The 24,850-nt window shown below is 38.9% G+C and overlaps 1 protein-coding gene across 3 annotated transcripts in view; it reads left to right on the top strand.

Moving 5' to 3' along the window:
* ATRN (attractin) overlaps positions 1-24,850 on the top strand; it is a 214,129-nt gene that overhangs the window by 91,719 nt on the left and 97,560 nt on the right. For all 3 annotated transcript variants that reach the window (XM_049869254.1, XM_049869251.1, XM_049869253.1), the window contains exons 9-15: positions 2,185-2,368; positions 3,321-3,475; positions 6,175-6,259; positions 19,079-19,299; positions 21,340-21,461; positions 22,698-22,836; positions 24,483-24,673. In XM_049869254.1, coding sequence (XP_049725211.1) covers positions 2,185-2,368; positions 3,321-3,475; positions 6,175-6,259; positions 19,079-19,299; positions 21,340-21,461; positions 22,698-22,836; positions 24,483-24,673 — 1,097 coding nt within the window. The remainder of the gene's footprint in view (positions 1-2,184; positions 2,369-3,320; positions 3,476-6,174; positions 6,260-19,078; positions 19,300-21,339; positions 21,462-22,697; positions 22,837-24,482; positions 24,674-24,850) is intronic.

Genomic DNA, 24,850 nt, shown 5'->3' on the forward strand with positions numbered 1-24,850 from the left:
GAGACCAGAAGAACTCGATAATGCCTGGCTACCACTACCGACTGTTCTGACCAGGGTTACAGTAGAAGGTCCTGGATAGAATGGGAGAAAAATGTAGAACAAAACTCAAATTCATAACAACAACAACAACAAAAAAAGCCAGACCTACTGGACTGACAGAGACGAGAGGAACCCCTAAGACTATCACCCTACGATAACCTTTGTACTTGGATTTGAAGCTATTTCTGCAGGTCACCTTTCAGCCAAATAATAGACTGGCTTATAAAATAAACAGTATCACCTGTGATTAACGTGCTTCCTTAAACAATTAACTGTATGAGACCAAATGGGCAACATTTGCCCAAAAGCAAAGATGAGAAGGCAAGGAGGGAAAGAGAAGCTAGACCAATAGAAACAGAACAAACAGAATGGAAATAATGAGAATGGTGACACTTTGTAAAAATTGTAACCATTTGTATAAATATTGTTAAATTGGAACCTACTCAAAAAAAAAAGTTGAAACATTTACCCTTATTGTTACGACTGCTTAACAAGGTTCATCCTAACCTTGGTCCAGTACTTACCTTGAAACTCAATTAACATTGGTGTGTTACCAGTAAATTCAGATTATTGATGCTCCTATGTGATATATATTTGTTACTGTCAGCTTGGCAAGGAGTCAGACGATGCATCATGCTCTGGGCAGTAAAACCTTACACGGCAAACATACGGAAACTGAGTTTTTTTTAATTTGGAGAAGAGAGACTAAGGTGAAGATTGGATAAAATTCTTTAATCCAGCCCAGGGCAAAAAATTTATTTGCCTGAAAAACTTTAGGATGAACTGAAGCTTTCTAATTAGAAAATAAACACAAGCTTATTGTTATCAAGAAAATGTCAAGTTGTACCAAAATGTTTTTGGATCCTTGATTGCACGGTGCATGGTACATAGTTGTTGCTCAATAAATGTTTGTTGAATGATTGAAAATATTTGGGAAAGAATCGTCCTGTTGAATATCTATAACAACAGTGCTTCTAAAATTTGGATACAATAATAAATACTATAAGACTTTTAAAAACAGCAGGCTTCCTTTACAAGAGAATGAGTGGGTGAGAAGATACTGGATGGAATAGAGACATCTCAAGTGAAGACACAAAGTTAGAATCACTCAAATTCCGCATCCGAGTGATGTCTGTTTCTGGGCCTCTGAACCTGTTTATGTTTAAGTTGGACTAAGAGGTATATTCTTAGGTTAACCACTTGCTTTCTTTGTACATTGAACTTTAGATGATGCAAGAGTGGGTTTATGTTTTGGAATTTTCATAAGGTTTTCAAATTCTTTAAAAATTAACAAGTTTTATAAAATATTTGCTTTGGTACAGCATTTTTAGTAATGCACAGAACTTTCTTGTAACAAATATGGTTTTTAAACAGTAAGTATTCAAAAAAAATTTTGGCTAGCTCTTTAGAGCTTGGCTTAATGAGTTGTCATTTCCCCTTAATATATAATCTTTCCTTTGGTTGAATTTTATTATATCCATTGTTATGGAGTAGGAATATTAACTGTAATTGATAATTTGAGAAAGCAGGCCTATAAAATTTAGAGGAATAACAGTTTTTTGTTTTAAGGGAAAAAAGCAAAATTCCATTGATACGCTTCTTTTATTCTTTAGGTACGTCTGTTTATTTGTCACTAGATGTCATGGGGAGTTAAGTTTTAATTTGAGGGAAATCCAAGTCTTTTAAATTTAGTATAATCCCTTCTCTACACAGCATATTACACACACACCCATTGCCATCAATTCAATTCTGACTCATATATATTAGACCAATGAAGATGAACATTGGAATGTTTAATAGCTTGGAACTTAGCTACCTGGCTTTGTTACTAGTCTTAGGTTGCCTTCCTTTAAAAATAAGATGAAACAAAGTTGTATGTATCAAGGCTTCTAAGGCTATTTGGATTTTTTTATTCCTGGAGATGAGCCCTGGTGGTGCAGTGGTTAAGAGCTTGGCTGCTAACCAAAAAGTCAGTGGTCCAAATCTACCAGCCGCTTCTTGGAAACCCTCTGGGGCAGCTCTACTCTGTCCTGTAGGGTCGCTATGAGTTGCAGTGAACTTGATGGCAACAGCTTTGATTTTCTTTTTTTTGGTTAGCGACAAGGAGCCTGCAGCATTTGTTTTAAGCTGTTTTTCCCTTTCCAGATAAGAACACATGGAGTATATTACACACCCAGGGTGCCCTTGTGCAAGGGGGCTACGGCCACAGCAGTGTTTACGACAACAGGACCAAGGCCCTGTACGTCCATGGAGGCTACAAGGCTTTCAGCGCCAATAAATACCGGCTTGCAGATGATCTCTACAGATATGATGTGGACACCCAGATGTGGTGGGTGAACCTTTTTTTTGAGCTTTCACTTTAAAATGTGAGTTCTATAGAGGCAATTTTTGGGAAAATACTGTACTGTATTTTTGTTTTCAAGCCTGGCAGGTAATTCAGTTCAGCTAATATTTATTTTATTGCATTATTCTATAATTCTGTAGTAGTGTTTTTTGACTGGCTCTCAATTTTCATATACTTACTTAGTACCACTGTAAAAGTTAAGCTCTTCAGCATTATAAGGAGTAAGTTATTCTGTTTAGCTGAGTTGGTGTAAATGTTTAAAATTAAGCAAAATACATCTATTTTGTTGCCTTTTTATTGATGACCAAGTTATCATCATTGGGGTCAGTAACCAGCATCATTCCATCAAATCACCAACAGAAGCAGTGTGTCAGTACCTCATAGTTTGAGGTCTCCTCTGAAATACGTATTAGCCTACAAATATAAAAATATGCTAACTTAAACATATAAAAGGCAAATTTGAATTGTAAAATAATGATTTCTTCTTTTCATATTTTCTCACATATTAGAGGCTATGCTCTAGATACCATTTTATATTCTGTCTCTCATTAAAAACAATCATTACTTAGTGGCTATTAAATAACCTAGCATATGGGTGTACTGTGTCCCATGGTTGGTTTCTAGCTTTTGTCTTGTTAATAAAACATTGTGCGTAAGCTTCTGACTGCACATCACTTGATTTCTACCCAGAATTTGAAGTTATGCTATCATATTTTAAGGTTGTTGATGTATTTTATCAAAATTCTCATAGGTCTTTAAGATTTTGTGTGTTTATTTATTTATTGCCAAGAAGTTATTTACATATAGGGAAAAGTCTGCAAGTATTTGAACATATGGGTCTGAAGTTAATAAAATGGTTATGTTTGCATTAGCAGATGGATAACAAATATTCTAAAAAACTAACTTTGTATTTATTATTTTTAAATAAACTCAAAAGGACCATTCTTAAGGACAGCCGATTTTTCCGTTACTTGCACACAGCTGTGATAGTGAGTGGAACCATGCTGGTGTTTGGAGGAAACACACATAATGACACATCCATGAGCCACGGCGCCAAATGTTTCTCTTCAGATTTTATGGCTTACGACATTGGTAAGTTTCCCAAAGCCATTTTGGCTTCAAGAATCTTTTTTTAAAAGCTACCTGAAAGTATCACCAGTTCGGATCGGTCAGGCCATTTGAAAGAGGGTCCGAATGATATTTTTTATACTTGAGTGTTGTGGTACGTCTCTTTAAAAGCATTGCTTATACAGTTAATTCTCTTTGAAGCCACTCCCTTTAATTGCTTGAATAATAATTTTTGAGACTGAGTTGGTAACTGGACTTCCCTTTGTTACAAAAGCCTTCCATACAAGTGTTCTGTAGTTTTGACTGCAAACATTGTGCTCTCCAAAATGATGGTTATTTCATTCCCTAGAAAACTGATTTCACACATATTCTTGACATACTGTGGCATGAAATTTAAAAAATTTTTGTTGTGGTAATTTACTTTACCAGAAGAGGGCAGTATTTGTTCATAGAAAACAAGTACTTGCCGTTCCCTTGGATAAATATCATAAGATGTTCATTTTTAACAGACATTTATATGCCAGCCAGCCACTGAGCTTGTACATTTAGGGGTGATAAGATGAATAAATTGGAAACCCTGGTGGCATAGTGGTTAAATGCTACGGCTGGTAACCAAAAAGCCGGCAGTTTGAATCCACCAGGCACTCCCTGGAAACTCTACAGGGCGGTTCTACTCTGTCCTATAGGGTCGCAATGAGTCGGAGTCAACTTGATGCCAGTGGGTTTGGTGGGTTTTAAAATGAATAAATTACAGCCCTGGGCCTCATTGTTGGGAAGGCAAAGAAATGAGCAAACATAACTGCAGCTCAGGGTGTATTTGCTCTGAGAGGAATATATGGGAGCATCTGTGAGTACCACTTAACTCATGCTGGGGAAAGGGTAGCGGTCAGGGAAGACCTTCTTGAGGAGGGACCATCCAAACTGGGTTCTGAGGAACAATGAGAAGCCAGTCGGGTGAAGTTAGGTAGGACTTCTCTGGCAGAGGAAGCCCACATACAGAGGTTAAGGTGGAGGGAGATAATGGGCACATAACAGGGACCCATAAGTAGTTAACTCTGGCTGTGTAATAACAGCATATCAGGGAGGAATGGCCTGAAGTGAAACTGGAGTAGCAAGCAGCTGTCAGACCATTCAGATCTTGAGGACCTGGTATGTCACACTGAGGAGTGTGGGCTTTGTGAAGACTTTTGAAGACTCTTATAGAGGCAGTAACAGAATCATATTTGTGTCTTAGGAACATCTCCTTAGTGGCATTGTGGTGAGTGATTGGGAAGGGATAAGACCTGATAAGGTGATGAGGATTTGAACCAAGGCTGTGGAAGGGACAATGAGGACAAAGAGATAAACAGCTTTGAGAATACCAGGAACTTGAAGGTTGTTTGGTATATGTTTTGAATGAAATGAAAGCATCCTTACTCCTAGGTACCTTGTGTGGGCCATGGTAGTTGGTGTCTTTTACCAAGGCTGGAAATAGAAGTGGAGGGACAGGATAAGGTGACAAGTATACATAGTGAATGTTGACTGTTCTACTCAAAAAATTTGTGAGAATAAAAAGGGGTAATTGAGTCCCTCAGTGGGAGGTAGATCTAGGGGAGGTTTTAAAAAAGAGAGAGGGGATAACCTTGAGCATGTTTACATGCAATAGTGAAAATCAGCAGAAAGACTATTAGAGGCTCAAAGGAGAAGGGGTATAAACTGTTGAATCAGGGAGGGGACCAATGGGTGGGAGGAGAGGAAGGGACACTGTGGCTTTAGGGAAGGACAAGGTGGGTGGACAGGAAGCTAGGGCAGTTGATGCCCCATGGCCTCTGTTCTCCTTTTGAGGAAGACCAGAGTTTAGGCTGGGGAGAAGGAAGTGAAAGCTGTTGTTGTCAAGGGAATAAAGGTCTTAATGGAGTGGAAGAAACTTTGCATAAGCAAGTGCAAAAATGTCTGAGTGTCTCAGAGAGTGTAAGATCGGAGTGGTACAGCAGCAGCAGATGCTACCAAGGTCTGGAAGAGAAGTTGCTGGTATGGGTCAGACAGAGGACAAATAGTAGATCCTAGGATAGAGTGCAATGGTTAAGCACTTAGCTGCTAACTGAAAGGTCAGTGATTCGAACCCACCAGCCAGTCCTCAGGAGAAAAGACCTGGTGATCTGTTCCGGTAAAGATTACAGCCTAGAAACTCTATGGGGCAGTTCTGCTTTGTCCTATAGGGCAACTGTGAGCTGGAATCGAGTCAATAACAAGAAAGAACAACAACAGGTGACCTAGGGAAGAACTTTAAAATTTTTAAAGTTTGCATTTTTAGAATTTTAATTTTTCTCCTGTATTTTCTATTTTAGCTAAGTTTGGGCAAAGCAATGTAAAGAAGAATGGAAAAATAATTATGGAACCCACATGTTTCATGCACCCAAGCCTTGTAAAATGTAAAATTTGCTTAAGTTAAAAAAACGTTCTAGTTGGTAAAATTGCTAGATACCAGGGTGGGTGATGTAGAAATCAGGGAGGTTGGATGCATTACCAGTTGGGATGAATTGCCATGTAGTCCTACCTTTCTCCTATTCCCTGTTGCTCAGCTGTGGCAGCATTTTGCCCCAGAAATAATGGTATGGCTAAAAAAATTGAGAGACCCACTTTATGAGGTTATTTTTGTTACAGTATTTTTCCAAAAGAAAATCAGTAATTCCTATTGATTATGAATGACAGTCCCTTCTGAAGTGCACTTTTCTTGCTTCTAGCTTGTGACCGCTGGTCAGTGCTTCCCAGACCTGATCTCCACCATGATGTCAACAGATTCGGCCATTCAGCAGTCTTACACAACGGGTAACTGGAGAAGTGCTTACTCCTTTTCTCTTGTTTTAAAATGAAAATGAAGTAAAATATGAAGAAATGGAATTTGACTTAGATGTTATTCACAGGATTCCCTTATCCTCTTAGCTTTTCACAGAATTATATAGCTGGGAATTTCCTGATTTATACTTAAAGTATTTGATGCATATTTGAATTACTTCCAATGCCATGTTTATTGATCTGGCTTTGTTAGCATGTTCCCCAATATGTTTGGTGTTGTCTGAGTGCATGGGACAAGAGGGATATGCACATGGGTTACTGTCTTATGCCCTCTGCTATTGTTTGTGGTCCTTAGGCTGCCTAAACAGCAAGGAGAGATTTAAAAGAAAGGAGAGCTGGGTCCTGGGGACCATAGTCTTGGGGAAAATCTAGGTCAATTGGCATAACATAATTTATAAATAAAATGTTCTACATCCTTCTTTGGTGAGTGGCATCTGGGATCTTAAAAGCTTGTGAGTAGCCATCTATCTGTTGTTCCCATCCCACCCAGAGCAAAGGAGAATGAAGAAAACCAAAGACACAAGGAAAATACTAGCCCAAAGGACTAAAGGACCACATGAACCAGAGACTCCACCAGCCTGAGACAGAAGAGCTAGATGGCATCCGGGTACCACCGGTGACTACCCTGACAGGGAGCACAACAGAGTCCCAGACAGAGCAAGAGAAAAATGTAGAACAGAATTCAAGTTCATATAAAAAGACCAGACTTAATGGTCTAATAGGGTTAGAGGAACCCCCAAAACCATGGCCCCCAGACCCTCTGCTAACCCAGAACTGAAACCATTCCCAAAGCCCACTTTCCAGACAAAGATTAGACAGACCTATAATAATGTGCTTCTTGGTTCAATCAAATATACGAGATCAAATGGGCATCTTCTGTGCAAAGACAGGATGAGAAAGCAAGAAGGGACAGGAACTGGACGAATGGATATAGGGAACCCAAGGTGGAAAGGGGGAGCATGATGTCATATTTTGGGGATTGCAACCAGTGTCACAATGTGTATAAACTTTTGAATGAGAAGTTAACTTGAGCTGTAAATTTTCACCTAAAGCACGATAAAAACAAAAAGAAAGGCAAGAGAAAAATGGGACTTTATAAATCCTAAAAGTATTTAAATGCTACGATGTTGTATTATGTTAGGATTGCTTTGGTTTCCAAAATTTGTTTTAATGATAAAGGATAGATGAAGATAATTCCGCTTGGATTAGGAAAGGTAAGAAAGGGACCTATCTTGGAGATGTCATGAATTGAGAGAATTTAGAGATTTATATATTGGGAAAAGGTGGCATTTTTTATAAAGTAATGCTTAGCTAAAATTTAGCAATATATATGGTTTTATTGTTAGAACATTTGATAGGTAATTTGATAGGTATAGACTAAAAATGAAGGATTTTTTTATTAACATGTTTATTTGAAATCTTACTTTAAATTGTAACCTGATAACTTCCTCAGTAAGGAAGATCCTTGTACATTTTCTAACAAGTGCCTCTTGATGTTTTCATCTGAGAAACAGTGGAACCATTCTGTCATCACCTTGCTGTGGGTACAAGACCTCAGCTCCCTTCATCTTTGTTTCCCTGGTGTTCTTCTAGCACAGGGTTTGGTACATAAAAGGCATTTGTTAAATGGCAACTTCATTACAGTGTTGACAACTAGCAAATAATTGAATGTTTTTTTAAGACATTCTTAGATTTTACACAAACTCAGAGAAGTTGACAATTTACTATGAGATGTAGTTTAACCATGAATCAAAATTGGGAATGGCTTTCCCTGAATTACAGTGTTTTTATTTTTGTGTATTTCCAGTGGTGTGATTGAGCCTTGATATGTGAGTGTATGTATGGGGTAGGGTTAGTATAGGGATGGATGATGAGGGGGAGGCCGTGTAGTAAAAGAACCATGATTTCAGTTTAATTTTATGAAATAGCTGATTAAAAGGGAAACTTTGAGTCACATCATTGCTTCATATTTTGAGTGGTGGTTCTCTTAGTCAGCAGCATTGGGTCAGTTTTGCCTTACTAGTGGTTGTCATTGTGATTTTTGAGGGATGGAGGAAGAAGAGAGAGTTGTGAGGCGTTGAGGCTGCTCTAGATGGAGCTGTTTCTTTCAGTTGACTGCTCTAAGCCTACTTGAAGGATTTTCCCTGCCCTTGCATAGCCAGTATATGTCTGGATGGATTCAGAATTACTGAAGACACCAATTGTATGACACTTATTAGGTTTAAATAACTAGTTGAATTCAGACTGCTTAGTGTGGTAGTTTGTTTTAATCCATTCTGACAATCTCTGCCTTTTGACTGGAGTCTTTAATCCATTGACACTCCTGAGGTCCACCCTTCAGTGAAAGATTAGACAGGCCCATAAAACAGCAGGAGACTAAATGCGCACATCAGCCCAGGGTCAAGGAGAGAAGGCAGGAGGTGACGGGAAAGCTGGTAATGGGGAACCCAAGGTCAAGAAGGGGAAAGTGTTGACATGTCGTGGGGTTGGCAACCAAGGTCACAAAACAATCTGTGTATTAATTGTTTAATGAGAAGCTAATTTGGTCTGTAATCCTTCATCTAAAGTACAAGAAAAAACAATTTGTCCTTTTTTGTCTGACTTCTTCCCTTAGCGTAGTGTATCTTCTGAGCATTTTCTGCAGCCTGTGCAAACACACAACCTTCAGGGTCACCGGAGATTTATGAAATCTTATCAAGGCACACTATGATCACCATCTCTCTGAAGGAGAATTGAGCTTGGGTTAAGAGCCTTAATACCTTGACACCAGACCCAAGGTGAACTTTTCATTTCTGGCATCAGCCAACAAGGTCTCCCACTGAAGGCAACTAAAAGTATACAGCAAGAACTTCACAAGACACTGTAGAAATACTGGGCTAAAACCAAGGGATTATTAGAGCTCAAGGTGATGAATGAGCTGCTTTGGCCTGCAGGAGCTTTCTCATCCAATTGAAGCAGCTAAAGGGAGGAGTCAAGCTTTTGGCTGACTCCTGGGGCTGTATGGTTAGAGAGCGGAGATTTTTTTTGTACATAGTAGGTGCTGAGTAGGTGTTTCTGAATGAATTAATAAATGGATAAGATGTTTGGATTTTGTTCTTTTTGGAGACAGATACTATAAATGGTCATATAAAGATTCTTTTTAACCTTTAGATTAAAAATAAAATTAAATGCATTATTACATATTAATATACAAGAGGTTGTAGGCCATTTATAGTGTTAGGGCCAAAAAGTCCCTGAGTGTGGTGCAAATGGTTAAGGGCTCAACTACTAACTGAAAGTTTGGCAGTTTGAACTCAGCCAGAGGCACCTCCGAAACAGGCCTGGTGATCTGCCTCCAAATGGCCACAGCCTTGAAAACTCTATGGACCATAGTTCTTCTCTGCAACACATTGGGTCACCATGAGCTGGAATCAACTCCACAGCAACTAGTCTGATTTGGTTTTGAAATAGAAAAGAGATTTGAAATAGAAAAAAGATCACATAGCGTGCTATTTTTTCCCCAGACTCTTTTAAAAACACAATCACGATATAGTTATCACACAAAATGTGAACACTGTACAATGAATGTTATTAAGGAGTTATTAATTTTTAAATATTAATAATTCCTTAATTACACTCATTGTACAGTGTTCACATTTTCCAACTATCTTATAACTAAAAGAAAAATTAGCTTGTTTAAATCAAGATCCTAGTAAGATATTGCAGTTGGTTGAAATGTCTTTTAAGTTTCTCTATGGGCTCCCTATCCGTCATTTTTCCCCCTTATTTGTTAAAGAAACTGGATTGTTTGTCCTATAAAATTTCCTATAGTCTAGATTTTGATAATTGTATCCCCATGCCGTCAAATAACATATTGGTCTCTCTCCTGAACTTCCTGCAAAAAAAGCAAATTGAGTAGTTAAATCTAGAGTTTTATTAGATTCACTTCAATATTTTGGCAAGATCACTTCCTAGGGTTGATTTTGTTTTCCCCTTTATTTACCAATTTTCAAAGTAATGAGCATTCTCCAAAGGTGACCTATAAGACCTCTCCTCTTTTTTTTTTTTTTTGTCTGAAGGTATCAAGAATGCATGGGTTTAAAAATATTTAAAGTATCTCAACTTCCTGTGGTTTTTCTTCTTACTAAATTTCAAACATTTCCCGTCTTTGGCTAGTGAGAGCCTTCGTGTTAGCTCTTGTGTCTTTTTTATACCAGCTTAGTCTTCCTTTCTTTGTGGTATGATAAGATATTTCAGTCTTCTGCTATACATTTCTTGACTCAAACATGAATTTAGCTTTTAGTTTTTTGGGGGGGAGGGGTTTAGATACCACAATCTAAGCACTAGTTGTGTTGACTGTTACTGGGTTGTTTGTTGCCTCTAGTCTTTTAAGAAGACAGAGGTAAAGAGAAACTTTGTTAATGTTCTTGTTTTTAAGAAGAAAATGAATTTTGTTTATGTCTTTATACCTTTTTCTAAATTGCTTTTTTCCCCACATAACAATATATCCTGCAGATCACTCCATAGCAGTATGTAGAAACATTCCTCATTCTTTTTTTCATCTGCCTGATACTTCATTGTGTGGTTGTACAATATTCATCAAATTCCCCATTGATGGACATTTTGTTATTATGAATGCTGCAACGAATGGCCTTATGTATACTACTTTTTGCATTTTTGCTATTGTATCTTTGTGATAGACTTCTAAAAATGTAATTTCAGGTTCAAAACATAAATGAATAGTTTTATTTGATATTACCTAATTCCTCTCCATAGGTTTGTGCCATTGTAGCCGTCCAGCAGCAGTGTATGAGAGTGCCTGTTTCCTTATAGACTCCCACCAATCCATATATTGTCAAAGTTTTGATTTTTGCCAGTTAAGTGAAAAATGATACCTCATTGTGGTTTTAATTTGCATTTTTCTTATGAGTGAAGTTGAACATCTTTTCATATGCTTAAGAGTCATTTACGTTTTTTCCTGAAGCCCTCTGTATATTAGGGATACACTAACCCTTTTCCGGAAACCCTGGTGGCATAGTGGTTAAGTGCTATGGCTGCTAACCAAGAGGTCGGCAGTTCAAATCCGTGAGGCGCTCTTTGGAAACTCTATGGGGCAGTTCAGTTCTGTCCTATAGGGTCTCTACGAGTCAGAATCGACCCGAAGGCAATGGGTTTGGTTTGGTTTGGTTTTAACCCTTTTCCTTCTTTCTTTTTTTTATTTTAAATAGTATTTGTGTTTTCATTTAGAGTTTACACAGCAAATTAGGTTCCCATTTGACAATTTCTACAGTAATTATTCAGTGACATTGATTACATTTTTCACAGTGTGTCACCATTCTTATTAATTACTTTCTGCTTGTTCCATTTCCAGTGTTCTAGTTTCCCTGCCCCCTTACCGTCTCTACTTTGTTTTAGGGTAATTGCTGACCATTTAGTCTCATATAGATGATTTTTTAAGGGAGCACAGTACTCACGGGTGATATTCTTTATTTTATGAACCACTCTGTTATTTACTTAAAAGGTTACCTCGGGGAATAGCTTCGGTTTAAGGTTTAAAGAGTGTCTCAGGGATTCCTCCAATCTTAACCAGTCCAGTAAATCTACACTTTTTAAAGAATTTGAGTTCTGTTCCACATTTTTCTCCTGTGCTATCAGGATTCATCTAACAAGTGTCTACCATCTGTAGAGTAATTCCACCTCTTCCTGATCCCCATCCCTGGTACCCACCAGTGAATATTGGTCTCTGTATATGTACCTGTGCTTGTCTTCTTATAAAAGTGAGATTATACAGTATTGTTCTTTTGTGATTGAATTATTTCACTCAGCGTAATGACCTCCAGATTCATCCATGTGTGTTTCCAGAGCTCATCATTATTCTTTATGGCTGTGTAGTTTTCCTTTGTATGTATGTACGTTTGGTTTACCCATTCATCTGTGGACGGGCACTTAGGTTGTTTCCATCTTTTTGCTATTGTGACTAGTGCTGCAGTGAACATAGGAGTGCATATGTGTCTTTTATTAGATCTCTGGGGTATATACCTAGGAGTGGGATTGCTGAATCATAAGGTATTTCTGATTTTTTGAGGAAGCACCATACCATTTTCCATAGTAGTTTGTACCATTTTTACAATCCCATCAGCAGCAGATGAGGGTTCTGATCTCCCCATATTCTTGCGGCATTTGTTGTTTTCTGGAATTTGTTGGTTTTATATCAGTGCCATTTTAGCAGAGGTGAAATGGTATCTCACTGTAGTTTTAATTTGTAGCTCTCTTGTGGTTAATGATCACAAACTTTTTTTTTTTCATGCGTTTGCTGGCTGCTTAATGTCCTCTTTGCTGAAGTGTCTGTTCATGTCCTTTGTCCATTTTTTAATTGAGTTGTTTGCCTTTTTGTTGTTGTTAAAGTTTTCTATGTATTTTAGAGTTAGGCCCTTATCAGATATGTTGTTCCTGAAGATTTTTTTCCCCAGTCTGTATGTTGTCCTTCTACTCTTTTGATGAACGTAAGTATTTAATTTTTATGAGGTCCCAGTTACCTCATTTGTCTTCTGCTGTTCGTGGACTTATAGATGGCGTTTGATAATCTTTTTTTTTTTTCATTGGGTCCTGTAGTTTTGTCCCTATGATATCTTCCAGGAACTTTATAGTTTTAGCTTTAACATTTAGGTCTTTGATCCGTTTTGAGTTAGTTTTTGTGTATGGGGTGAGATATGGGTCCTGTTTCATTTATCTGCAAATGGATATCCAGTTTTGCCAGCACCATTTGTTTCTTCCCCATTGAATGGAGTTTTAACCCTTGTCAAAGATCAGTTGTCCATAGATAGATGGATTTATTTCTGGGTTCTCAGCCTCTTCCACTGATCTATGTGTCTATCATTGAACCAGTACCAGGCCATTTTGATTACTGTGGCTATATAGTATTTTTTGAGATCAGGAGATATGAGGCCTCCTACTTTATTCTTCTTCACTATTCCTTTGGCTGTGCGAGACCTCTTCCTTTCCATATAAAGTTGGTCATTAGTTTTTCCATTTCAGTAAAAAATGTTGTTGGAATTTGGATCAGTATTGCATTGTATCTATAGATTGCTTTGGATAGTATGGACATTTTCACAGTGTTAAGCTTTGTAATCCATGATCATGGAATGTTCTTCATTTATGTAGGTATCTATTAGTCTCTTGAAGTAACATTTCATAGTTTTAATTGTGTAGGTCTTTTGTGTCCCTGGTTAAGTTTACTCCTAGATATTTTATCATTCTGGGGATTGTTATAAATGGTATTGTTTTCTTGTTTTCCTTTTGGGATTTCTCCTTTTTAGTGTAGAGGATCCCCACTGATTTTTGTGTGTCGATCTTGTACTGTGCCACTTTTCTGAATTCTTTTAGATCTAGTAGTTTTCTTGTGGAGTCTCTGGGGTTTTCTATTTATAGGTGTCTTGGATTGAATTATGTCCCACAAAAAATGTATTAACTTGGTTAGGCCATGATTCCCAGTGTTCTGTAGTTGTCTTCCATTTTGTGGTTGTAATTTTATGTTAAAGAGGATTAGGGTGAGGTTGTAACACCACCCTTATCCAAGTCACCTCCCTAATCCAAGGTAAAGGGTGTTTTCCTGGGGTGTGGCCTGCACCACCTTTTCTCTCTCAAGAGATAAAAGGAAAGGGAAGCAAGCAGAGAGTTGGGGACCGCATACCACCAAAAAAGCAGCACTAGGAGCAGAGCACATCCTTTGGACACAGGGTCTGTGCACCTGAGAAGCTCCTTGACCCGGGGAAGATTGAGGACAAGGACCTTCCTCCAGAGCCAACAGAGAGAGAAAGCCTTCCCCCGGAGCTGACACCCTGAATTTGAACTTATAACCTACTAGACTGTAAGAAAATAAATTTCGCTTTGTTAAAGCCATCCACTTGTGGTATTTCTGTTACAGCAGCACTAGGTAACTAAAACACCCTCTGAGAACTGCTTTTGCTGCGTCCAGAGATTTTGGTATGTTGTGTTTTCTTTCTTGTTTGATTTTAAGTATGTTCGAATTTCATTTTTGATTTATTTTATGACCCAGTAGTTTTTAGTAGTATGTTATTTAGTTTCCATGTATTTATTTTATGTTCCTTATTCTTGCTGTTATTGATTTCTAGTTTCATACTGTTATGGTCAGATAAGGTGTTTTGTATTATTCACTCTTTTTAGTTTTATTGAGGTTTGCTTTGTGGCCTAAAATACATGGTCTATCCTGGAAAATGTTCCATATGCATTGAAAAGAATGTGTACCGTGCTGCTGTTGGGTGGTATATTCTGTAAATGTCAGCAAGGTCGAGTTGGTTAGTAGTGTTATTCAGATCTTCTGTATCTTTACTGGTTTTCTTTCTAATTGTTCTTCTATTAGTGTGCATCTGCTTTCCTCTCTAGTTCTGTTAAGAGTTTGCTTTATAAGTTTTGAGGCTCTGAATATTTATAACTGTTACGTCTTCTTGGTGAATTGACCCTTTTATCATTATGTCCTTTTTCTCTTGTAATGCATTTTGACCTAATGTCTGTTTTTTTCAGATACTGATATTGGTACTCCTGCTCTCTTTTGGTTACTGTTTGCTTGGTCTGTTTTTTCCATCCTTTGATTTTTAACCTGTTTATGCCCTTGTGTCTGAGGTGTGTCTCTTGTAGACAGCATATTAATGGGTCATTTTTTTAATTCATTCTGCCACTCTGTGTCTCTTGACTGGTGCATTTAATCCATTTATATTCAGTGTGATTATCGATAGGTAAGAATTTATGGCGGTCATTTTGTTACACTTTTTGTGGTGTTAATGGTTTCTTTGTTCTTTACTTTCTGTGCTGTGTCCTTTTTGTATATGGATTTTCTTTTCCTTTTGTGTTTACTGAACCTTTTTTGTTTTCTTCTTTATTTTAATGAGTAGATTTATTTTTTTTATGATTATCATGACATTTACATTTAGTATTCTACATTTAATACAGTCTGTTATATGTTGAAATTGCCTTAACTTTCTCACCATATGAAGGCTTTATAATTACACTATTCATTCCCCCATTTGTCTTGAAGTTGTCTTCAGTTACTTCTTTGTATCTTGGAATCCCTGTAATCATTTTATAACTTTGTATTACTGTTGTGATGTCTTTACCTAGGTTGGTAACAGAGTGATGTTGTCATTTGTTGTCTGCTGTCATTGGTTTTCTATCAGAAGGGCTCTCTTTAATAATTTTTGTAGGGCTGGTCAGGTTGTTACAGATCCCCTTAATTTCTGTTAATCTGAGAATGTCCTAATTTTGCCCTCATTTTTGAATAATTTTGCTGGATATATGATTCTTGGTTGACAGTTCTTTGCTTTCAGAGCTTTGTATATGTCATCCCACTGCCTTCTTGCCTGGATAATTTGACGAGAAATTAGCACTCATACTTACTGAGAACCCTTTGTAGGTGATATTTTGCCGTTCACATGCTGCTCTTAAAATTCTCCATTTCTGTTTGGATCTGAAAAATTTGATTGTGACGTGTCTAGGGGAATTTCTCTTGGGGTCTATCCTATATGGAGTTTGTTGAGCTTCTTGGATGAAAATCTTACCGTCTTACATAATATTTGGGAAGTTTTCTGCCATTATTTCTTTGAAAATTCTCTCTGTACTCTTTTCCCCTCTTTCTCTTCTGAGATTCTTAATATGCTAATATTGTTCTTCTTAATGGTTTCCCACATATTCCTTAGGCTTTCTTCACTTCAGTCTTTTTTCTGTTTGTTCCTCATACAGAGTAATATCAAGAGTTTTGTCCTCTGTTTCACTGATTCTTTCCTCCACTATTTCAGTTCTACTACCATGTCCTTCCATTGAGTTGTTTATTTCTGTTATTTTATTTTTAAGCTTCTGACTTTCTCATTGTTTTTGTAGGGATTCTATTTCTTTATAGTTTGTTGTTTTGCTCTTGTATTGTTTTCCTGAATTCATCCAGAGTTTTTCCCATGGTTTCCTTTATCTCTTTGAGGAACCTCAATACTAGTTTTTGAAGTCTTTTTCAGATAGTTCCTTTATCAGTTTTTTTTCAGAAAGCTTTTCCATCCCCTTTTTTTTTTTTCATTTGCTTGAGCCATGTTATCTTCTTTCTTCATATAATTTGGTATTGACTGCTGTCTTTGAAACATGAAAGTTATATTTGTGTATGTCTTTAGGGATTATATGTATGTCTTTATTTTTATTTTGTGTGTGTGTGTGTTTGTTTTTTCTTTGATATGCCTGGAACTTAGCTTCTTCCTTTTCTCTCTAGATTGTCTATCTTCCTTTGTATTGTTTTAATTGTTTTATAATACTGGTCTGTGTATGACTTTGGTGCTGCCAGTTTGATGAGTGTAATTTTCTGTCACTGATGAGTATGGTGGGTCACACATTCACAGGTATCCTCTGACGTTAGGCGTGTATGTCTTCCCTTACATAGAGGTGCGAGAGCAGGGCTCTTCCCTGACGTGGGCCACTAGGTGTCAGGTGGTTAGGATCCTTCTGCAGTTCTTGTGTGGCCATGTGGTCCTGTTAATGTGGCCTCTGGAGAGTAGGACATGTCATCTTTGCATTCACAAAGAAGCAGTGTTATTCAAATGGGCAAGGCAGGCCCTCTGCTTAGGCACAGATTTGCCTCCCAGTGGAGGAGGAGTCTAGAGGATTTCTGTGTATGTAGGTAGAGTGTGAGAGGGGTGCACAGTGGGTGGGGCACTGTGGGTGCTGCTCTGCATGGGCCAGGTAGGGCATGCAGTTGGTGGGGCACCAGAGGTGCTGCACCATGCAGACCAGATGGGGGCACTTGGTTGGTGGGCCGGGTGGGACTTGTGGGTGGGGTGCCAAGGGCATTGTGCCACGTGGGCGGTTGGGGCAGGGGATGCTTAAACATGAGGGGAAGGGACAGCAGCACAGGGCCCATGGGGGAACTACTTCTAGTTATTACTCTGCTGATTTACTATTCAATGCATGTCTACCATCTAAATGAATGGGCACCATGTCGCTGGTAGGAAATCCCATCATATATCCTAGGTCCCTCCCTTCTCTACGCTCAACAGGGACTCTGGAACTCTTGCCAGCCTTCCTGTACTTACCCTTGTCCTGCTGTAGATGTGCACTTCCTGTCTTATCAGTCCCTTGTCCTGAGGCTCTGGCAGTTAATCCACTTCACTTTGTTCCAGTAGCACTCCCCTGTGTTTCCCTGGTTTCAAAGTTATGGCACTTCATGTTCTCCTCCTAGTACTGATTCAGTCCCAGCATGTGACCTGTCCACCTCATTTCTTTCCAGGTTTGTTTACATGGTATCTCTGCCTCCAACTGTGTTTTCCATAAAGTCACCTTCCTGCGCTCCTCACCTGGAGATGTTGTTTGCTGCCATTTCAAAATGGTTATACTGATCCAGGCTGGCAGGCTGAGTGCAGACGATCTGAGATCTCCTCGTTCCTATTTTCTTTCTCTTTCCAATCAGTGCTCAGTCTAATTCTTCAGCCTTCTGTTTGATGCTCAGATATCCCATGTCGTTATTTGTGTCCGTTACACTTAGTTTCTTGAGTCTTTGTTGTAGGGGGACATTATGGTCCATCTGTCTAAGCTGCCATCTTAAACAGAACTCCATTAACCCTTTTCTTATAACTTGCAAATAACTTTTTTGTAGTGGTTTATTGGTCTTTGTACATTGCTCATGGCACCATTTTCTATGCAAAATGTCCTTTAAATTTTTTTAATCAAATTTTTCAATTCTTTTTTTTTTTTTTGAATGTCATCTGGATTTTAAGTCACAGGAATTTTTTTTCTATTTTCAAAGTACATACAGTCCCTGGATTACAAATGAGTTCTGTTCCTAAGTCTCTCTTTAAGTCGAACTTGTACGTAAGTCAGAGCAGTTAGGTATGGTTTGTAACTTATGTCGGTTAGTCAGATGTTTGTCTTAGTATATAGGGTACCTTTCTGTACATAAAAAACATTAAGAAACACTTCCAGATACACTAAAACATTTTAAGCACAATAACACAGTAATAATAATGTTTTGATGTATGTCTCAAGGTAGCGCCCATTTGTTATCATGAATCATTATATGCACCTCGAACTTTTAATAGGCGTTACGGGGATTGGTTTGTAACTACAGGTTGTACATAAGTCAGACATTTATAACCTGTGTAGCAATTTACCCACACAATCTTCTGGTGCTTGATTTTTTTTTTTTTTTTTTTTTAGGTTGTTCTTTGATCCATTTGGGATTTATCGTACTGTGTAATGAGAAATTAACTCAGTTTTATCTTTTCCATAGGCTTATTTAGTTATCTCAATGCCACTTACTGAAATGTCCATCTTTCCTCACTAATTTAAGATTCCACTTTTACTGTGTACTAATTGCATGCATTTTTATCTGTTTGGTCTATGGGTTCATGTACCAGAATGATAGTTTTAATTATAGAGAGTTTATCTATACTTATACATTTTATTCTTAATGTTTAAAAACATATTAGTGAAGAATTATTTGTTTAGTTTTAAAAGATATTAGCATACCTGACACTAAAATGTTTCAGAGAATCATGGTTAAAAGTCATCAGGTTATCATGGGAAATTTTTAATATACTAGCTGTAAAGAGTAGAGGGATTATTGGAACTGCTCTGGTTGGTCAGAGGCCAAAATGAAAGGATGGAATTAGGGAGCAAAGGGTATGAGAATGTTTTTCACAACTCTGGAAAATAACTTTTTACAGAACTTTTGGTGTATAAGATTTGTCTGAAGATTATAAAAAGTATATCATGCATTTCTTATGTAAGTTTTCAGTAAATTACTTGTCTCTCCTTTTTTCCTCTTAGCACCATGTATGTATTTGGTGGTTTCAACAGTCTCCTCCTCAGTGACATCCTGGCATTCACCTCAGAAAGGTGTGAAGTACACCGAAGTGAAGCTGCTTGTTCAGCAGCAGGACCTGGCATCCGGTGTGTGTGGGACACGGGGTCATCTGAGTGCATCTCCTGGGAGTTGGCAACCGGAGCACAAGAAGAAAAGTTAAAATCAGAATGTTTTTCCAAAAGCAGTATGTTTTTTCTCTACTTAAAATTTAATTAATTTGAGGTCTTACTTCCTGTTGATCAGTTTTTATTTTATTTTATTGTTTTATGTCATATATCTCTTACATTTATTTGGAATCTTTTTCATATCTGAATTATGAGGGAACTTAACATGTGTACGCTTTATGTTCACTTTATTATCCAAAACCGTTTAGTAATAACTTGTTTAAAGCCTTTGTGGGTATTTGAAAATTGATGTATAAGTATCTTTACAATGAATGGAAGCATGGCATATGATTGACAGACCCTGTCTGCAGATGATGGAGATAAACCTTCTTGGTGTTGCCTAAGCTTGGTATACCAGCTTGAGAACCTGGCTGCAGTTGATCTGAGGCAGCACCATCTAAAAGAGGTTTTCTGTGATGATGGAAATGTTCTGTATTTGCACTGTCCCAATATGATAATTTTTTTTTTCAATATGATAACCACTTACCACATGTCCAAACACTTGAAATGTGTCTACTATGACTGAAGAACTCAATTTTAAGTTTTATTTAATTTTAATTAAATTTAGAAGCCACATGTGGCTACCATATTGGATTACCCAGATCTTATATTAGGGATGAGATTAAGAGCATCCCCCCAGAACTTTATTGTAGTAAATTGTTACAGTGGACAGGGGTAGTTTCTGTCCTTGTATTCTTTTCTAGCTTCTCTAGATACGGCAGTGATAGCAAAACAGAGAGTTGTTGCAGATGAGCAGTGCTCCCTGCTTCTAGAACCTTCCTTCTTGTTTTTCAAGTCATTTTATCCTGTCCGTTTAGCTCCTTGGCCTTTTACCCTGACTTACGGCACAGTGCAATACAGTGAGGTAACATGTGAGAAAGTCCTTTAGAAGAAGAATGGATCTGTAAAATACTTGTTTACTTCAATTAATTTAAAGCATGTTGAACTACCCTGGTAGTTCTTCACTAGCAGTGTTCGTATATCAGTTACCATGAGAGTTACTACTGGCATTGGTGTATCAGTTGGTCCATCAGTTACTGTGAGAGTTATAGAGGCAGCTTTCACTTTCCTGGGAAGCTCCAAATAAAGGTATTCAGGAACATAAATCCTCAGTAGGAGCATCCAGAATCCCTCCCAGGTTCACCAGTTGGTTGGTGGGTGCTGGAGAACTGAGATTGTCAGAACCTGGTAGGGTTAGTCACTGTCTCCTGAAAGGGATAAAAACCAGTGAAATAGTTATTTTTTTAGCCAAATTTTAAAAGCTTAAATTAAATGTCAAGTTCATAGGAAATAATATTGAATTAATATTGAATATTGACTTAGGTGGTTCAGTGTGAACCCATTTGCTGTGAACTCATCTCAGATGTTGACTCTACTTTAAAGTGGGTGTTTCACTCCACTTTCTGGATGGGTCCAACCCTCAGGTGATGATCAGGGCAGAAATAGCCAACTAAGGAGCAGACTTCCAGGGTGTTTTGTAAGAATGGGCCCCTGCCTTTTTAAGTCTATAGATTCCATCACGGTGCTGTGTCCCCAGGGTGGTTGAACAGACCAGGCAGCATGGCTATGCAGCTTCTTTTTTATTGTCGGAGACACTTGCACTCTTGGATTTATGCATATGTAGTGCTCCCTGCTTCCTGAGCCCAAATTAGGCTTGCGTTTATAAGTGGGGGGATCGGCTTGGGCTCCTCCTTTGAATCCTGGTGTTTAATTGTTTTTTTTTCCCCATGGGAAGAAAAATATTCAAAGAGCCAGGCCTTACTTTCATTATGTTTTATAGTTGTTAAAACTGACCTCTCCCTGCCCTTTTTCTGTGTATTGTTTTTTGTAGAGGGGTAACAAAACTGTCTCTTCAGATTGTCTACTTATTTCTAAATACTATTTTAGCCTGAACATACTAATATATTTTCTTTCCAGTTTTATTTCTCATTTGTTTCTCATTGTGTTACTTTTTTTTTTTAACTTCAGTCTTAGATTGTACGCAACAGCCTCTGTAATGGCCTGTAACTTTTCCAAGGGGAAGCTGTTACAATTGATAATTTTTTTTTTTCTCTTCACAGCTTTTGACCATGACAGATGTGACCAGCACACAGATTGTTACAGCTGCACAGCCAACACCAATGGCTGCCACTGGTGCAGCGACCACTGCATCCCTATGAACCACAGCTGCACGGAGGGCCAGGTCAGGGGCAGCTCCCCAAGGATTTCAAGGATAGAAAAATCCTAGTTGAGGTTGAATTTAGATGATAGCGTGTTTGGTATAAGGAATGGTTCAGAGTTACTTAAAAAATGGGATGTAGATTTGAATTTTATTTTTGCTTAGGTTTTCGTTTAGAAAGGAATGCTATAAGTGTGTCCTAATTCCAAGGGCCCTACTAGCTACTGGGATTCATGTATGGTGTTTTATAAGAAGGCAGGACAGTTGTTCTGAGTACCCCTGGGTGTTGAGGTGCCTGGGCCTCTGGGGTCTTGAAGGGCTGCAGTGGAGGGGGCATCATTTTTCTCTTTCTTGGATGTTAACTGTTTGACCAAATACTTTGTGAAGCTCCTGAAACCACTTATAAGCTGGGCATAGCTAAGTACTAGATCCTTGGTTTGAAGCTGGTAATTTTGAGCTAACTCTACCTCTGCAAGGTGTGGGGAGCATGTTAGGACTTGAGACTGAAAATGTGTTGGGTGTGTAGGGACTCATTAAATTGCGGAAATGATCAACTTTTCAGAAATCTCCTTGTCTTATCCATAATTCTAGGTTCTCATAATGAAAGCTGAGTTACATCTTGATTCAGGATAACTTAAATTGTCACCATACATGGTTTTTTATTTAGGTTATTATAAAAGGCTAAGAAAAATAAGATGGCTCCATTTTTATAATTTTAGGCAGTTAGTAAGACATTCTTTTTCAATGACTTTGTTGTTTGCGATCAAGTCAATTCTGACTCATCTCAGCAGGTCTGGAATGGGGCCCTATATGGCAGAGTAGAACTGCCCCCTAAGGTTTCCTAGGCTGTAATCTTTACCAGAGCACACCGCCTGGTCTTTTCTCCTATGGAGCTGCTGGTGGGTTTGAACCAGTGACCTTTTGGTTAGCAACCAAGCACTTAGCATTTTGCCACCAGGGCTCCTTATGTCAGTCTATAATGCAGTTTACAAAATAAAAACTTTTAGGCTGTTTGTTTGGGAGGCATTGAAAAGCAGAAAGTTCAACATCCCCATTTTACGGATGAGCAGGCTGTGTCTTTGCCAGGTAAAGGCATGTCCTTGAGCAGAACACTGCACTGCAGTGTTGCCTCATCTGCAGCATATGTGTGTATATGTATTTGCAGTTTGCTTCCTCAGTCAGATTTTGTTGCTCTCGGTATCCTACTGGTCAGTTCGCTCTGTGGATAGAACAGAAAAGCTTTTGTCTACCGTGTTCTAGATCTCCATTTCCATATATGAGAATTGCCCTAAGGATAACCCCATGTACTACTGTAACAAGAAGACCAGCTGCAGGAGCTGTGCCCTGGATCAGAACTGCCAGTGGGAGCCCCGGAACCAGGAGTGCATCGCCCTGCCCGGTAGGCCCCCACAGAGGCAGCTTGGTGTGTATAGGTCCAAGGACTTCATGGCCTCCCTCCCCCATCCCCATTGTGTAGCCAAGGTGTTGAACCCAGCAAAGGGAGAAGCTAATTTTATCCATTCATCTCCTACATCACTATTGTGGTGCTTATTTTTTTAAACAAAAAATGACAACTTTTTACTGTCATCTCCTGCTCTTTGCATTTGCATAGCTCTGGAGGATCGAAAGGCAGCTCAGCTCTGTATCATCAAGCCTGCTCCATTGTCCCTGCCCCACCCCGCTGTGATAACCCAGGAACAGAATGTGGCAGGCTCAGTAGCCCGTCTGCTGGCACTTTATGAAGAATGCTTCTTATGCTTTGACCAGTGGGACTGCGTTTTCAGCATGTGCTGAAGAGAATCGTCTCTGAGGAGGAGAGAACTGCCTTTGTCAGCAGTATCTCCTGGGGTGATCTCCAGCCCCCAGTACCTCAGCTTATGGTGCTCCTGAGGTTTGGGATGATCAGTTGGGAACAGAGGCCAGCCATGACTGAACCCCTTTGATAAACTTGCTCAACTAGGTTGTCGAGGAAATGGGACATGTGGTCTGTGCACCATCTGAGATGTATGTGGGGGTAATTGGGCTGGACCAGGCCCCTTTGAATGTCCTTTGGAAGTACTTGATTTGGCTTGGAGGGATGAGCTGCTTTTTCTTCATCTCAGTGCTTCTCAAACTGTGATGCACAGCAGATCCCCTGGAGTAATTGCCCAAAGACAGATCCTGGGGCAGCAGGCCTGGGATGGGTCCTAGAGGCTGCATTTGAACAAACAGTGATTCCAACGCTATGCAATGAGAAGCAAGTCTTTATCTCCTCTTAAATGTTCCCTTTCCCGTGGTACTGTCCATTTACCTCAGCGACGGTTACTGTTAATGAACACTGTCAATGGTGTCTCCAGGGCACTTTAGTTCTGGCGAAGTTGCTCCACCTGCTCACTGTCTTCCAGCAAGCATTCATAGCTTCTGTGCGGTACCTTGCGTGGGTTCAGGGTCATCCCAGGTAGCAGACTACGAGCTTGCCATGTGAGTTGCAGCCGTATCATTTTGGTTTTTTCCTAAGCAGGATCTTCCCCCCTCATTTTTGGAATGCATCATGCCCTTAGGGCCTGACTAAAGCAGAGCTGTCTTAGTTCAGATATAGCAGTAGTAGCCTACACTTGGGCCTGTGGTTTGATTTCCCTTCTCCTTGAGGTCGTGAAAACGGTGCAGCTTTTGGAGACTGTCAGTTTGTTCATTCCCCACCTCATTTCCATTATTGCTGTTTTCTGCTCCATCCTTCCACAATTTTAGTTTTCCTTCCGATTGTTCTTCAAAAAGAAGTTTACCGATCTAACATTGACACCAAACAGTTTTCCTTTAAGAGGGCAGGTGATCTCAGAATATTCTTTTTGGGATTCAGGAAATACTAGTGATAAACGATTTTTTAATTCTTGTATTCTTTGATCCTTAGTAACGTGTCTGATGCCCTCACCACATCCTAATGAAGTCCCTGAAATTCGAATCACCCAAATCACTTTGGTTTATAGTGATTCGAATGGTAATATAGTAGTTTCGTGTGATTGCTAAACTTTTTTTTTTTTTTCATTTTCTCTTCCCCCTTTATAAAAGAAAATATCTGTGGCTCTGGCTGGCATTTGGTTGGAAACGCATGTTTGAAAATTACTGCCGCCAAGGAGAATTATGACAACGCGAAACTGTCCTGTAGGAACCATAATGCCTTTCTGGCTTCTCTTACGACGCAGAAGAAGGTAGAATTTGTCCTTAAGCAGCTGCGAGTAATGCAGTCATCACAGAGCACGGTGAGCTTGAACCTTCAGAACTCTTAAGTGTCTAGTAGCCCCGCTGGCTAGTGAGGGCACAAATACAGCTTTGGTCTATGAGGCTGCGGATGCATGTGATGTGCTTGGCAGCAGGAGGAATGCTAAGTGTGAGCTGTATGATAGACTGGAACTTCACCAACAGATTCTTTTCTAGTC

The sequence above is a fragment of the Elephas maximus genome, chromosome 25 (assembly GCF_024166365.1).
Source record: "Elephas maximus indicus isolate mEleMax1 chromosome 25, mEleMax1 primary haplotype, whole genome shotgun sequence".
Taxonomy (NCBI): domain Eukaryota; kingdom Metazoa; phylum Chordata; class Mammalia; order Proboscidea; family Elephantidae; genus Elephas; species Elephas maximus.